Source organism: Anguilla anguilla, chromosome 11 (assembly GCF_013347855.1).
Source record: "Anguilla anguilla isolate fAngAng1 chromosome 11, fAngAng1.pri, whole genome shotgun sequence".
Classification (NCBI taxonomy): domain Eukaryota; kingdom Metazoa; phylum Chordata; class Actinopteri; order Anguilliformes; family Anguillidae; genus Anguilla; species Anguilla anguilla.
The window spans coordinates 5,772,844-5,788,510 of NC_049211.1; the positions used below are offsets into that span (position 1 = coordinate 5,772,844).

The 15,667-nt window shown below is 48.6% G+C and overlaps 1 protein-coding gene across 1 annotated transcript; it reads left to right on the forward strand.

Annotated features, from left to right (window-relative positions):
- Positions 1-1,625: 1,625 nt before the first annotated feature.
- On the forward strand, positions 1,626-15,509 carry vwa1 (von Willebrand factor A domain containing 1). The gene is made up of 6 exons (XM_035380586.1): positions 1,626-2,549; positions 7,851-8,408; positions 10,885-11,223; positions 11,928-12,203; positions 12,650-12,922; positions 14,154-15,509. The coding sequence occupies exons 1-6, from the start codon at positions 2,447-2,449 to the stop codon at positions 14,192-14,194; spliced, it is 1,590 nt and encodes a 529-aa protein (XP_035236477.1). The 5' UTR covers positions 1,626-2,446; the 3' UTR covers positions 14,195-15,509.
- The last annotated feature ends 158 nt before the right edge of the window (positions 15,510-15,667 follow it).

Here is a 15,667-nt window from a genome sequence, read left to right on the forward strand (position 1 = left end):
GTTTCCATGATTTGATAATGTTTTAGCCAGTGGTGGTGGGGGGGGGGGGTATTTAGGGATGTTTAGAGGGATGGTGTGAGGGGCCTTACTCACATAAAAAGAAAGAACTGTTCCATTTCTGTGTGAAAGCCTTTTTAACAGCAATGCCTTCCTGCTTACCAGATGAGAAGTGTCCTTTGAAGGAGAACTCATTAAGGAAAACACTCGTTTGAAAAAAATAAGAACAATCAAAGCAATAATCAATACATTATGCAAAAACTATAGGAGTCATGATCGAAGGACAATTCCACTTGAATTAGACATATGTTCACATCATTTCCAGAAAGTGTTGAATATGTTTAATTCATTACCAGAGCAAGGCTGATCACTGATCATATCTTCAGATAAAAAGGGGAACTTTTCCATTAAATGCACAGCTAAACTTTTTATTTAAGATTTAAACTCTAATCTCAGCTGCTCCATATTTAAAATAATCTTCAGAAAATCAGTTGTATTAAATAAGTAAGTAAATAAATAAATCACTGTCTGTACCTCTGAGGTTTTTTTAACATTATTCCGTGTTGAATGTTCTATTATTGAAAATCTGAACTTGATAATAGAATACACATGCTCCTGCAAGTTTGAGAACCAGTAAAGGTGAAGCTGTCACAAGCATACATTTTATTAAAATGACCTTCATATTTGTGAAAGGATCTGCAGATGTTGCCGTGGAATTTCTGTTTTTACTAGAGGAGTTTAAAAAAAAAAAAAAAACAACTGCCGGCCAAACCGAGATAAAGGTTCGGTGAAACGATACATCAGCAATGGGAAATATGGTTTGTGTTACAGGTATCCTTCCGTATATGCAGACACTGACTGAGAACGTTTGAGGCATATGTGAACCAGGGCACAAGCATTATGAGAAGTAGCTACCAGTAGCAGCCATTACAGGGGTGTGTTCTCAAGGGCTCTGGGCTGCCTTTGTGTGTGTAGCACGTACTGGCCGTTCATGAGAGATCTGTTGGCTCTGAAGACACACACACACACACATACACACACGTGCACGCGCACACGCAATAAGGGCTCCCATACATCCAAACTCATGATTAACTATTTCTGGACTCAGATGCCAGTTCCAATGGTTGGATCGTTGCATTACAGATAATCACGTTCAGAGACAAGATAATGAAGTTCGGGGACAATCTCCCACCGCAAATGTCCCTCAGGACTTAGAGCAGCTGACTATCATATGCAACGGGACAAATGCACACGCACCCTTTCCCCTACGAACAGTTACCGAAAGTTAATGTTTGTCTGCGACAGAGAGCACTCAAACTTTGATCCAAACTTTGATCCAAACATCCGGTTTGTCCCCCTTCCGCTAAAACCGCTTGAGTGGGCCCTGAATGATTTATCGCGCGCTCTTCAGTCGCACCGAGTTCTGACCAATACTCACCCAGTGTCTATATTTACACTATTAAACTCGCATACATACAGGCACACATGCAAGACATACACTCACGTAATGGTAGGCTCAGATATCTAGTCCTCCGCACCGACAAGACTCCTTAAGATAATTTATGGGCCCCGCAGATACACAGATCAAGAAAATTCTAGCTGACTGTCAGCAGCCCCGAAGCCAGTGAAGTCATAAAAGTACAGTTATTAGGGGATTATTTTGAGGGAATGAAGTGTGCTGTCATTCAGTTTGTCTTCAGCCCCCGTTTTCTAAAACCGGTAGACGTGTTCAGACATTAACTATCATTAGCTCACGGCTTAACCGCGAAGTAGAGACCTTTCAAAATAGTAAATGGCGCAGCAGCAGTGGGGTGATTAAAGATATTTCGTGGGGGCTGGAATGTGTTTAAATAACCTGTTTGAAACGAATGCTGGGACAAAAAACCCATGAGAAGTAGCCTAAGTCTACTGGAGGAGAAGAAAAAAAATCGGGCACCATTCCAAAATCGTGACGCCTAGACCCGTGAAAACTAAGACACTCCAGAAGAGAGGAGAAGAGAGGAGGGAGCACGGATTGGAAAGGGTGGAAACAGCACGAGAGCAGTGTCAGAGAAGCGCTGAGATTATTTTATTACTTTGTCCATAAAGGCAATAGTCAACTTCACAAAAATCTGACTGTTTTTGTTCAACAGGACGTTAAGTTGGAAAGAGAGAGAGAGAGTTCACAACGGTACAGGTGTTTTTGGACTGCGTGATTGAATGGTGAGAGGAAAAGAAAGTAGCCGAGGGAGGAAACTGGAAACCGAAGGAAAACCACGAGGATTTACATTTTGGATTTTGACTGAAATAAAAAAATAGAAAATCGGTAATAATTCTGCGAGACGAAGACGAGGATCCCGGGAATGTGAGGGGGGGAGACTTCGCTGAAGCGGAGTATCGGGCAATGAGAGGAGGCGCTCTTCGTGTGTCACGCTTTTTTAAATCGCATTTCCTTTAACTGAGTAGTTGGATGAGTACCGCGACTTACATGGAGCGCCGAATTTCACTCACCTGCGCGCTGGTCATTGTCCTTCTACGGCTGACCGACACCCAAGACGCCGAATCTGACACAGGTAAGCCGCGACCGGGGGGCGGTCTAGGGGTGGGAGACTAAAATACACAGTGTACACTATTGCTCCAGTCCGCTGGCCGCTCAGCAGAGGTGGAAATAGCGCAGGCCAGCACACTCACGAAGTCCATCAGAATTCAGAGAGGAAAAATGCAAAATAGACTAAAGCTACAGATAATAATAGCCTCTTTAAAATAAACCATAATAATAATAATAATAATAATAAATATTAATGTTTGTATATTATTATTATTATTATTATTATTATTATTATTATTAGTGTTGTTTTTGCTGTTGTTTAAATACTGCTTGCAGCTATGGTTGATTTTAAAGAGGCTGAGACTGTGTGGTGCTGTTATGTAAGGATGGGAAGTTGGAAGTTGTCACTTTCCCTCTGATAGTCTCGTTTTATTGCTGATCAATGCATCAACAATATATCGTTATGGATCATGGAACTCTCTCAAACACCTGGTGATACTGTGTTTGACTGGTTCAGAAACCTCTGTATGGTAAAAACTGGAAATACCACCACTTCAGACACCTCAAGACTAGTTTAATCAAGACCCCAGTTTAATCAAGAAGTGTCTGGTTTTCAGGTTCTCCTTAAAAGCAATAGTAACCCTTCTACATGCGTCTTTAATATCTAAGAAGGCTTAAAACATCAGTAGTGGCACTAATTTAGATTTGCTCATGAAAAGGGTTCATTTTGACATTGATATTTTTTGGTATTTATCCAGAGCAACTTACATAAGTCTATTCAGAAAGGTTTGGGCAATGAACAGTGCCAGCAGGGTCACGAATGATGATTATAGTCAATACATAATTTTACAACATAGTAACTTTACAACAAGTTACCTGTCATAGTAGGTGTAAGAAATAGAGAATGTAGTATTATTAGGGTTAGGGGATATAGTTTTATATTAAGCATAGGTAGGGCTGGTGAAATGTTCAGTTCCGCATAAGGTCAACATTAGGTGAGCCAAGGTTGGCGGTTGCTGTGGCAAATTCAAATTAAGAAAGTCGGTCATAATTTGAGGTTGACCGCAATCGCAACACTTCTCAGAAATGTAAAATTACACAGAATCACGAAGAAAATATTAATGACCACGTCACTTCCAGAATTAGGGCTGCCTTCAGACCAGACCTGGGTGAAATACGTATTTGTTTTGGATTCAAATACCTTTCTGCGCTTTACTGATCTTGTCTGGTGGAACCAATGAAATACTCTCAAAAAGTGCAAACCCCGCCTCATTGACAGGCTCAATTGACACCAGGCAAGATCAATAGAGCACAGAAAAGTATTTGAATCCAAGACAAATACGTAGTTGACCCGGGTCTGCTGTAGACCAATGAAGGTAGTAGGAAGGTTCCAAATGACACAAATATGCAAGACCGCACACAGTCCTGAGACAGCCTGAAGCTCACCACGTCATTAGCTTATTTCCCAGCGCAGGACAGTATCAGTGCGCAGGAAACTGAAACTCTGGCGCAGAGTCAAACGAGGGGGGAAGCCCAGGACCAGAGTCCCGTGGCCGTATCCTGTGTGCAAGCAGCCGGGCTCAGGTTTTATTGAAAAGTGGCACGTACAGTACACTTGACTGCCAAGGTCTGTGACCAATGTAAAGGTTCCCAATAAAGGTGCTACTCATTGGTGGCTGTTGTGCATGAGATCCTCCTGCCCCCCCCCCCCCCCCCCATTCTTTATAAACAGCATTGAGATCCTTGAAAAGGGATTTAAAAAATATAAATAAAAGATGTTCATGTCATATTGATAATATTAATAACTGATCAAAATCATCATTATTATTACCTTCGTATGATTTCAGGTGTCCTAAACTTTTTCTGAGATACCTGCAGCAAGCTGGTGTTGGCTGTACAATTTGTGCCAACCCAAGGTCCTTGTTGTCATGGTCAAACTCCTTTTTTATATCATTATATTAGTGGCAGTTATATTTGAAACAATATAAATATTTCTCTTCTAAAATATACACATTAGCATATCACAACAAAGCTTATTTAATTGTCACCATTGTGGTTTCCAAAGTACTGCATCATGTCATCAGTGGTACATCTTGATGGCTTCTCTGGTTGGGTTTTGTCTTGTGCCATAAAAAAATATAAAAAAATATAATAATTAAAAAACAGTCCTAATGCCTTTCTTGGTAATTTGTTTTATGTGTACACAAAGCCTCTGGATGGTGGTTGCCATGTAAGGAATTATCCACTCTTTGTGGGGATATTATGCGGGGTGTCCAGCCAAGTTATTTAGAAGGAGAGCAGTGGTTAGTTTTTTAGGTCAACTGAAGCATGCCCAGTATTATATGATCATATTTTCTATTGTGTGAGCACTGTAATAATATGGAGCACAGCATAATTCTAAAGTGGGATTTCCTGTTTTGGGGTGGGGTGGACATGTCTGTAAGCAGAGGCTACAGTGAACTCCAGGATATGAGAGCATCTGCATATTGGGCATATCTGAGGCTGACCTGAGCAAAGTCGAACATCTTGTTTTTGTTCTCTGAAGTTCTGGAACCCATCTGGTGTGACGGGACACACCTGCTGATCAGCAGCCGAAGCATCGTAAAGCATCAGCGGGATGTGTGTGTGTGTGTGTGTGTGTGTGAGTGTGTGCGTGTGTGTGTGCACGCACGTGTGTGTGTGTGTGTGCGTGTGTGTGTGCACGCACGTGTGTGTGTGCACATGTGCGTGTGTGTTTGTGTGAGTGTGTGCGTGTGTGTGTGCACGCACGTGTGTGTGTGTGTGTGCACATGTGCGTGTGTGTGTGTGTGCGTGTGTGTGTGTGCACGCATGTGTGTGTGTGTGTGTGTGCACATGTGCGTGTGTGCGCGCATGTTTATGTGTGTGTTTGAGTGTGTGCGTGTGCGCATGTGTGTATGTGTGTGTGTGTGTGTTTGTGTGTGTGCGTGCGTGCATGTGTGTGTGTGTGTGTATGTGTATGTGTGTGTATGTGTGTGTGTGCACATGTGCGTGTGTGTGTGTGTGCGCATGTTTATGTGTGTGTTTGAGTGTGTGCGTGTGTGCATGTGTGTGTGTGTGTTTGTGTGTGTGCGTGCGTGCATATGTGTGTATGTGTGTGTGTGTGTGTTTGTGTGTGTGCGTGCGTGCATATGTGTGTATGTGTGTATGTGTGTGTGTGTGTGTTTGTGTGTGTGCGTGCGTGCGTGCATATGTGTGTATGTGTGTGTGTGTGTTTGTGTGTGTGCGTGCGTGCATATGTGTGTATGTGTGTTTGTGTGTGTGTGCGTGCGTAGCGCAGGCCCATGCAACCACATATGGTAGAGACAAGCAGGCAGCTCATGTGCAGATCTGATGCAGATCTTGAGAGATCTCTCTGAGCCTCTTATCTCCCTCCTATTTTGAAACTCCCTCTGAACCCAATGGCCCCGCCCCTGGATGGGAGCCAAGAGGGACACCGCTGCCCCTTGACATAAACCTGAAGCTCCGCCCAAGCCCGATCGAAATGTTTTCCTTTAGAGTTTTTACTGCTTCACTTGAGCTGGGTGCTTTGATGCTACCGAGGTTGAAATAGAGATAAAGTAGACTCAGATAGACAGACAGTGAGGTGGACACTGATGTATATAAATCTGTGTGTGGAGGTAGAGAGCCCAGCAGACAGTGAAACAGACACATGAAGGGCCAGACATGTTTGTTTAGTGGGAGGCAGACAGACACGCAGAGTCTGTGGAAAATGGGAACAAACAGGGCAGAGGGACAGTTAAAGCAAGGATACCCGCCCTCCCCAGGTCAGGGTCCAGAGAGGCAGACAAAGAGAGAGAGTGAGTGTGTGTGTGTGTATATGTGTGTGTGTGTGTGTGTGTGCATGTATGTGCGCATTTCTGTGTATGTGTATGGCGTGGGTGCATGTGTGTGTGCGGGCTACCTGTCCTCAGTCCTGTGATGTCACTGACAGGGAACCCCTTACTCCTGTCCTCAGTCCTGTGATGTCAGTGCCAGTGAGCCCCTCACTGCTGTCCTATGTCCTGTGATGACAACAAGTTCCTCTCTTTCACACTCCATTGTTTTTTACTGCCCATTATACCTGAGGCTGTAGCCCACACACACACACACACACACACACACACACATATATGCGTCCGTACCCACGCCATACACATACACAGAAATGCACACATACATACACACACACATGCTCTCAGTCCGGAATGCAGAGAGGGAACACTTTTACATTCCTTCTCTACCACTGGCGCATACCTACCCTCACCCTTTTTTCTCTCCTCTCCTCTCCTCTCTAACCCCCCCCCCCCCCCCCCGCCCCCCCATGACCAGTAGCACTCGCCGTCCTCTCCAGCTCCTGCAGTCTACCATCTCGTCATCTGTTGTTTATTTCCAGACCCGCTCCGAGGGTCCTCTGTGCCAGGGAGCTTGGGAGTTTGTGTTTAATAACACTTCACTCAGGTCGCGTAAACATTATGATTGAAGCTTCGCTCCGTACGCTCCCGCACCCCCTCCCCCCCCCACCTCATCCCCGTTCGTCTCTCTTCATTATTATTGCTGCATCGTTTCTGGCTCGGCCTTTCTCCAAGCACCTCTTTTTTTTTCTTCCTCCAAGCACCTCTTTTCTCCTTCCCTCGTTTCTTATTTTTCAAAAAACCTCTCCTTCTCCTGTGCGCTCTCTTTCTTTCTCCCTCCCTCACTTCCCGGCCCATTGAACTTTAATGACTGTGCAGCAGCGTTCCAAGGAGGTGGAGGTGGAGGTGGAGAGAGAGAGAGAGAGAGAAAATATCTATGTTTGCGTGTGTGTGTGTCAGAGAGAGAGAGAGAGAGAGAAAGAGAGAGAGGGTGGGAGGGAGGAAGGGTTAGGGAGAGATTTCTGGAAAGATGAGAGGAACGGAGAAAGAGCTGGATAAATACTGAAGGAAAGTATGATGGCAGGGCTGTCAGCGCAGATCTGAGTGGATGGTGGCGCGCGTGTTCGTGGGCGTCTGCGGATTCGCTCGTCTCACCGTTATCACAACACACTCCCCCCATAAAGCCCACAGAACCTCTCACCGTTCTTTCGCTAGCGGCGGCAGCTAGCCACACGAGTCACTGTTCTGGTCAAGCAGCAGCAGGAGCAATGAACTATTTAGAGCAGGCACATGCCGTGTGGAAGGGGCACAGGACATACTGCGTGTCCCTGTCTCCTCCGGCATCATCCCTCATGCTCAGGGTTAAAAGTTCCCGCATCCTTTTTCCTGTTTACTTACCATACGCTCCGTGTCCTTTCTCTGTCCTTTCCTCTTGTCCTCCCCCCCCCCACGGTCCCTTCCTGTCTCCGTCTCAGCGTGGAACTGCTGCGAGGGGGACGTCCTGTTCCTGCTGGACTCGTCGGGCAGCATCTCCTCCTACGAGTTCGCGCGGACGCTCGGCTTCCTGTCGGAGCTCCTGCGGCCCTTCGCCCTGGGGCCCGACCAGGTGCGCGTGGCGCTGCTGCAGGTGGGCACCAGGCCCCACCTGGAGTTCGGCTTCCGGGCGCACAGTACCCAGCGCGGCCTGCAGGAGGCGCTGCAGCGCACCACTCAGATCCAGGGCGACACCAACACGGAAGCGGCCCTGAAGCTGGCCCAGGAGCAGGTCCTGCGGGAGGGAGGGGAGGGCGGGGCCAGGGCGGGGCTGCCCCGGGTGCTGGTGTGGCTGACGGACGGCATGCAGCCTGGCGCCGTGGAGGGACCAATGGCGGAGCTGCGGGAGGAGGGCGTGGCCGTGCTGACGGTCTCCACGGGACACGGGAACTACCAGGTGCTACGGAAGGTGGTCACCCCGCCCGTCGACAGCCACCTGTACTTCGTGGACATCGATGACATAAACATCATCGCCAACGACCTGAGGGACGCCATCATCGGTGAGTGAATGGAGCACGAGAGGAAGGAGTACAAAAAAAACAAAGTGGAATATAACTTTTAGACTCATGAGAGGGAGAGAGGGAGGGAGAGAAAGAAAGAAAGAGGGAGAGAGTTTTTTTAACCCACCTTTATTGTGGCACTATAATAAAACATGACTGGTCTTTTAATACAAAGAACAAAATAAACCCAAAAACCATACACTAAAAAAAAAAAAAAACCAAGATCAGAAATGAAAAAAAGAGCAAGAGAGAGGGAGAGAGGGATGGAGGGATGGAGGAAGAGAGATCACATAATGTGTGCAGTTCTCTTGTTCAGAATGTGTAGTTATAAAGTGAATGGATTGGGTATAAAACTAAGGCAGGCTAACTTCAACTTTCCCCAAAGACTCAAATTCTCATCTCTGTCTTATCCATATGTGTAATATTGCAAAGAGAGAGAGAGGGAGAGAGCAAAAGAAAGTGAGAGAGACAGAGATTGACACAGAGAGATATAGATCAGAGCCTAGATCTCTTGGTCTCATATATATTTGTTATATTAGGGGGGAAAGAGAGAGAGAGAGAGATCAGAGAGAGAGAGAGATCAGAGTTTGGATCTCTCTCTTGAACACCCACTAAACACACAGAGGCCGCTGCTGTGTGCAACGCTGGCATACTGAGCTCATACCGAGTCACTGAGACTGAACCTCTGCAGATGGGCCGTTTAAATAATTCCCATAATCTTTGAGATGCGGGGCATAAACGGACATATGGAACACAAGCTGCATGTGCGAGAGAGAGAGCGAGAGCGAGAGTGAGCGAGAGAGAAGATTTTTTTTTTATATGTCACATTTAAACGTTGCAAAAAAGTATTTGTGGCAAAAAAACAATAACCTTCAATCCAACAATGTTAACAGTGTCCCTAAAAGAAACTAAAAATGGACAAAAGGCCAAGAAAGATTTTAAAAAGAAACAAATAAAGCTGCAATAGAACCAATACAGACCTATAAAGCCATCAGAAAGCATCTCTGACATATGGAACGCAAGCTGTGTGTGTGTGTGTGTGTGTGTGTGTGTGTGAGAGAGAGAGATAGAGACCGAGAGAGAGAGACTTATGGAGGAAGAGCCTGGTGGAAGTGGAGCAGGGGAGGGTAATTCCAGACTGTATTAATAGTGTACTTCTGACACAGTACACTGGGGTTCCTGCTATACTTCCCGAACCCGGGGCACTGCTATACGTTACGGGACTGTCCTGGCACGGGAGGCTAGCAACAGACGGGACGGGGTGATTCAGGAGGAAACGGGCAGACAGGCGGGAAGACGCCGAAATGAGAGGTGGGGGGGGGGGGGTCTATTAATAAAGAAATTTACCCCCCCAGCCACTCCCCACTATCTCCAGCCACCCCCCAGTAACCCCCACAAACCACCCCCCCCCCCCCCACCCCCCGTACCCCTCGCCGCCCAGCCTATGGCCCCCGGGATGCCAGTCATGGGTATTTATAGAGGGCATTTCTCTGGCCAAGGATTGGGTAACGCGTGACGCGCACACACACACACACACACACACACACACACACACCAGTTATTATATGCATAAGGACATATATACTATATACATAAAATGATTAATGCAGACACACTCACACGTGTGCACAAACATGCAAACACACTCTTTTTCTTTCTCTCTCTCTCTCTCGCTCTCACACACACACATACACACACACACACACACACACACACAGACACACTCACACACATACACTGTTGACGCTTATGTGCAAGGGAAAAGAAAAATCAAGCCTGGACAGAAAAAAAAAACAAAACATTTTTCGGGGATGTTAAATCCATGTGACAAAAGCAGTCGAATGAAATCAATGGCGGGGAAAACTGCCGTGCTTGCTTCCGACTTCCCGACTGCGTCATCGGTTCCGTAAAGCAGGAAGAGAAAGCGGGAGTGCTCCAGAGGAGGATCCCTTATGAGGCTGACATTTGTCAGAAGGAGCATCTTCTGACGGCAGCTTCTATTCCGAGTGATTTTTACTGCTGGTGTTGCTAACGTAGCGCTGCCGCCCAGGCGTCTGTCTGGGGACTCCTTACTCCTCTCCTTAGCTCCGCGCTCGCACCATCTGTCTCTCTTATTCTCCCTCTTTTCTTAGTCTGTCCATCCCTCTCTCTCTTTCTCTCTCTCTCCTCACACTTTCTCCCTCCCTCACTCTCCCCTCACACTCTCTTCCTCTAACTCTCACTCTCTCTTTCCCTCTCTCCCCCTCCCTTTATCCTCTCCCTCCTCACACTCCCTCTCTCTCTCCACCTTTCCCTTTCTCCTCACACTCTACCCCTTCCTCTATCCCTCCCTATCTCCCTCTCCCCCTCCCCCTCTCTCCTCCTCTTCTCACACTCTTCCCCTCCCTCTCTCCCTCTCTCTTCTCACACTCTCCCCCTCCCTCTCTCCCTCTCCCCCTCACACTCTCACACTCTCCCTCCCTCCCTCTCTCCTCAGAGATAATTCGGGCGGAGCGGCTGCAGGTTCGAGACGTCACCTCCCGCAGCGCCGTCCTGCAGTGGCGTCCGGTCCTGAGCTCCGGCACCGGCTACTACGACATCCGCTTCGGGCCGGACCGGACCGGCGGGGGGGCGGGGGGCGATCACGGGCGGCCCAGCGACGGCACCAGCACCAGCACCGGCGGCGGCCCGTGGCGCAAGCTCAGCCGGCCCGGCGACTCCAACTTCGCCACGCTCAACGACCTGAAGCCGGACACCGCGTACCGGGCCACGCTGACGCCCGAGTCCAACCTGGACTACGTGAAGCCCCTGTCCGTGTCCTTCACCACGCTGTCCGGTGAGAGGGGGGGGCGGGGCGGGGGGCGGGGGGGCGGGGGGGGGGGCGGGGGCGGGGGGCGGGGGCGGGGGGCGGGGGGGGGGGGTGGAAGTATGAAGCCCCTGTCCGTCTCCTTCACCACGCTGTCCGGTGAGAGGGGGGGCGGGGCGGGGGCGGGGGGGGGGGGTAGGGGGGGGGCGGGAGCACGGGGGGGTGGAAGTATGAAGCCCCTGTCCGTCTCCTTCACCACGCTGTCCGGTGAGAGAGGGGGCGGGGGCGGCGGGGGGGGGCGTGAGCAGGGGGGGGTGGAAGTAGTACTGTGCGATACATCAGTGTGTATTCAACACTGTCTTACAGCAGCAGGGCTGCCCAGTGCCGCTCCTGGAGATCTGCCAGATTCCTGTAGGTTTTCAGTCCAACCCTAACAAAGCTCACGTCATTCCACAGAGAGAGATCTCGTCGAGCTGCTAATTAGCATAATCAGTCGTGCAAAATTAGGGCCAAAAGAGAAGACCTACACGGCAGTGGATCTCCAGGAACAGGAGTTGCCAGTTCATTTCTCACTCTTTCCAAATTCCTAAAATCACATCTGTTCTTTCTCCATTCCTCCTTAATTTTCCATCCCTCTCCACCCTCCACCCCCACCCCCACCCTCCCCTCCTCCTACACTGCCCAATTTCCTCCCGATATTTCCACGCGCTCCACCCAATTCCCCAACCCCCCAGAGGTCCTGAGCCCAGCTGTGGTGACCGTGTCCGAGTCGGGCCTGGACCGCGTGCGGGTCAGCTGGGGCCCGCTCCAGCCGGACTCGGTGCAGCGGTACCAGGTCGAGTACGGCGCCATCCCGGCGGGGAAGGTCCGCGTCACCACCGTCGGCCGCGACCGCAACTCCACCCTGCTGACCCAGCTGGAGCCCGACACGCAGTACCTCGTCACCGTCAGCGCCTTTCACACCTCCGGCCAGGAGAGGGCGATGTCCGTCCGGGCCTGCACGCAGGAGGGTGAGCATCGTTTTCTGCGTAACGTGTGAAATCTTTAAAAAAAATAATCATAATAAAATATTAAATACTTATATAATGTCCTTGAATATCCGTGAACTGCGATATTGCACAAGGAGCTCATGTTACCAAATGAAACCACCTATAACTACACTATACTCTCTCTCTCCCCCTCTCTCTCCTCTCCTCTCTCTCTTCTCTCTCTCCTCACATTCTCTCACACACACTCCCTCTCTCTCTCTCTCTCTCTCCGCACATTCTCTCACACACACTACCTCTCTCACTCTCTTTCCCCCTCCCTCCCTCCCTCCCTCCCTCCCCTCCCCCCCTCCCCCCCCTCCCCTCTCTCTCTCTCTCTCTCTCTCCTCACACACTCCCTCCCTCCCTCTCTCTCTCTCTCTCTCTCCCCCCCCCCCTCCCTCTCTCCCTCCCCCCCCCCCCCCCCTCAGAGCTGCCTGCTCTGGCGGACCTGCAGCTCAACACGGTGGGCAGCGACTCGGTGCGCGTGCAGTGGAAGGGGAAAGCCGGCGGGCTGAAGGGCTACTGGGTCACCTGGGAGGGGGACGGCGGCTCGTCCAGCGCCCCCTCGTCCCGCTACCTGCCCCCCGGCGCCCTCTCCACGCTGCTGACCGGCCTGCCCTCCAGCACCCGCGTCTGCGTCTCGCCCGTCTACAGGACCGCCCGTGGCGAGGGCCTCTGCTGCACAGCTCGCTTCTACTCAGGTGAGATCAGAGCCCAAAATCAGAGACCCATTCGGCCTTACGATGCCCCCCTACGGCTTATGATGCACTCATAAGGCTTACGATGCACTCATAAGCCTTACGATGCACTCATAAGCCTTACGATGCGCCATTAGGCTACCGATGAACTCATAACGTTTGCAATTCACCCATAGGATATGAAGCACTCATAAAGCTTGCAATGCAGTTATAAGGCTTACGATGCATTCATAAGGTTTACAATGCACTTATAAGACTTATGATGCACTATAAGGCTTACGGTGCACTCATAAGGCTTGTAATACACTCATAGCGCTTATGAAGCACTCATATGGCTTATGATGCACTCATAAGGTTTATGATGCACTCATAATACTTGTGATGCGCTATTAGGCTTATGATGCACACATAATGCTTATGATACACTTATAAGGCTTATAATGTACTCATAAGGCTTCTGATGCACTTACAAGGCTTATTATGCACTCATAAGGCTTATGAAGCACCATAAGGCTTACGATGCACTCACACTCCATATATCCAAACATATGGCTCCCATAGTGGTGTGTGGGTGGTGATGTGCACCAAAACAGCACTGGAATCCAAACTTTAAAGCTGCAGGCTGGATTCCTAAGTGGGGTATTATTTCTACGACACCCTTGAGATGAGGCATACTGTATACTTCAGTAAACATCCAGCGAAGTTGCCTGGGCCGACTGAATCTGGCATGCAAATAAATAACATATTTGTATCCACCCAGGGAATGTCTAAACAAGCACTCGCATCTGGCCTTCCTTTAAGGCGTGTTGCAGGCAATTAGACGGCATGTGCGAGTCTAGAGCAGTTATGTGCATTTGTATTTGCATAGCTCATTCTCTCTCTCGTTTATCATTAATGTTTTACTGGAGGTCTGTGTTCTGATGGATTTATAGGTCTGTATTGATTTTATTGCAGCTTTATTTGTTTCTTTTAAAGTCTTTTTTTGGCCTTTTGTCCCTTTTTAGTTTCTTTTAGGAACACTGTTAACACTGGTTTGATTGGAGGTTATTGTTTGTTTCTATGAATACTATTTTTTCAAATGTTTAAATAAATGGGACATAAAAATAAAAAAATCTAATCTTTCTCTCCCCCCCTCCCCCCCCATCCCCCTCTCTCCCTTCCTCCCCCCCTCCCTCACTCTCCCCCTCCTCCCTCCATCTCCCCCTCCTCCCTCCCTCCCTCCCTCCCCTCGTAGATGCAGAGACTCGGGGGGACAGATTTCTCAGACGAGCGTGACCCACGCGGGAGCCTCAGCTGGCCCTGAGAGGAGGGGCAGGGGTAGAGATGGCTCAGGGAAACACTGAAATGGGACAATGAGTCTTACCCCCCCCCCCCACACACACAACCCCCCCACTCCACAGAACACTCTCTCTGCCTCTCTGCTACCTGTATCCAATGAGGGAGGGTGCTGCACCAAGCATGCTTACACACACACACACACACACACACACACGCACTCTCTCTCTCGCGCACACACAAACACACACACAAGCACAAACACACTTACAAACACATGCACACACAAACAGGCACAAACACGCACGCGCACACACACACACACACCAACACGCACGCACTCACACTCGAACACACCCAACTACAAAAACGCACACACACAAACACTCACAAGCACAAGCACAAGCACAGACACAAACACGCCCCAGTCGCTCCCTAAAGTTAGAAGTACTGTCACGTGTTAGAATACGAGGGATAGGGGTAGAAGAGAAACATATTTTTAGTCCTGCTTATGCAATGGGGGATGTGCAATAGAGTTTCACCAGACGAGTTGCGCACGGAGTAGCATCAGAGTAGACGAAGCAGAAAGCATTCAGTTATTTTCCAGGTTTTCACAGCATACCAGTATGTCCGTGTGATATTAAGGGAACAATCAGCTCTCGGGCACTCCCGTCAAGCCGAGCCTTTCTCCTGGTGAGTAACAGAAGGCCGACTGCCACCGCGGGAGCCCAGATGAACTGAAGAAGAATCAGACGAGAGATCACGTCCATTCGACCTGCAATGAAGTTGGCTATGCTTCCAATGGTTTACGTGAAATAATACACGTGATCTTGTGAGGGTAGAATGGTGTAGCTCAACTATTGCCGAAGTGTATTCAGGTCTAGGTAAGGATTCAAGTTTCCCCAAAACCCCTCTTTAGTTTAAGGAATCTCATCCATTTTTTTTGGATAGGGTCCTCTGGATCCATTTCAGAATTTCCAATGGAAAACGCTGTGATTGAGATCAGTTTTTAAAAAGACTCTACTGCCCCCCTGTGGTATTTTAAATTAAGGTTCCACACCATATTCGTGGTTTCGCTCCATTACAAAAATGAATTTAAATATTGATTAGAATTGCAGACACTAACAGAAAGGAGAAATAAATGCAAGCATAAACACTAAATAAATAATTTAAGTATGTTTTAAAATGTTTTTACTTTCTCATTCTAAATGCAGATTATTCTCATCTTGTAATGCTTTCCTGCTGGATACTTTTTGACATGACAATAAAGTGCAGGCCAGGGTGTCCTACTGATTAAAAAAAATACGTCCACTAACTGTGTGTGCTAATGATCAGTTCTGTTGTGAATTCTGAATCCCTTCATCACACCACCTCTTCCTCTTCATCAGCCACCTCCCTGGCTGCTATCCGCACAAGTTTCAGAGTGAAATGGAAAGAAAGAAAAACAGCCACCAGGTGCAAACTCACCTGGGT

What these genes read in the sequence shown, in the direction of transcription:
- vwa1 (XM_035380586.1), top strand. Translation starts at nt 2,447, where the DNA reads ATGAGTACCGCGACTTACATGGAGCGCCGAATTTCACTCACCTGCGCG. An exon ending in GTCCTTCACCACGCTGTCCG is followed by an intron (nt 11,224 to 11,927) that starts GTGAGAGGGGGG and finishes CCAACCCCCCAG; the next exon opens with AGGTCCTGAGCCCAGCTGTG. An exon ending in CCGGGCCTGCACGCAGGAGG is followed by an intron (nt 12,204 to 12,649) that starts GTGAGCATCGTT and finishes CCCCCCCCTCAG; the next exon opens with AGCTGCCTGCTCTGGCGGAC.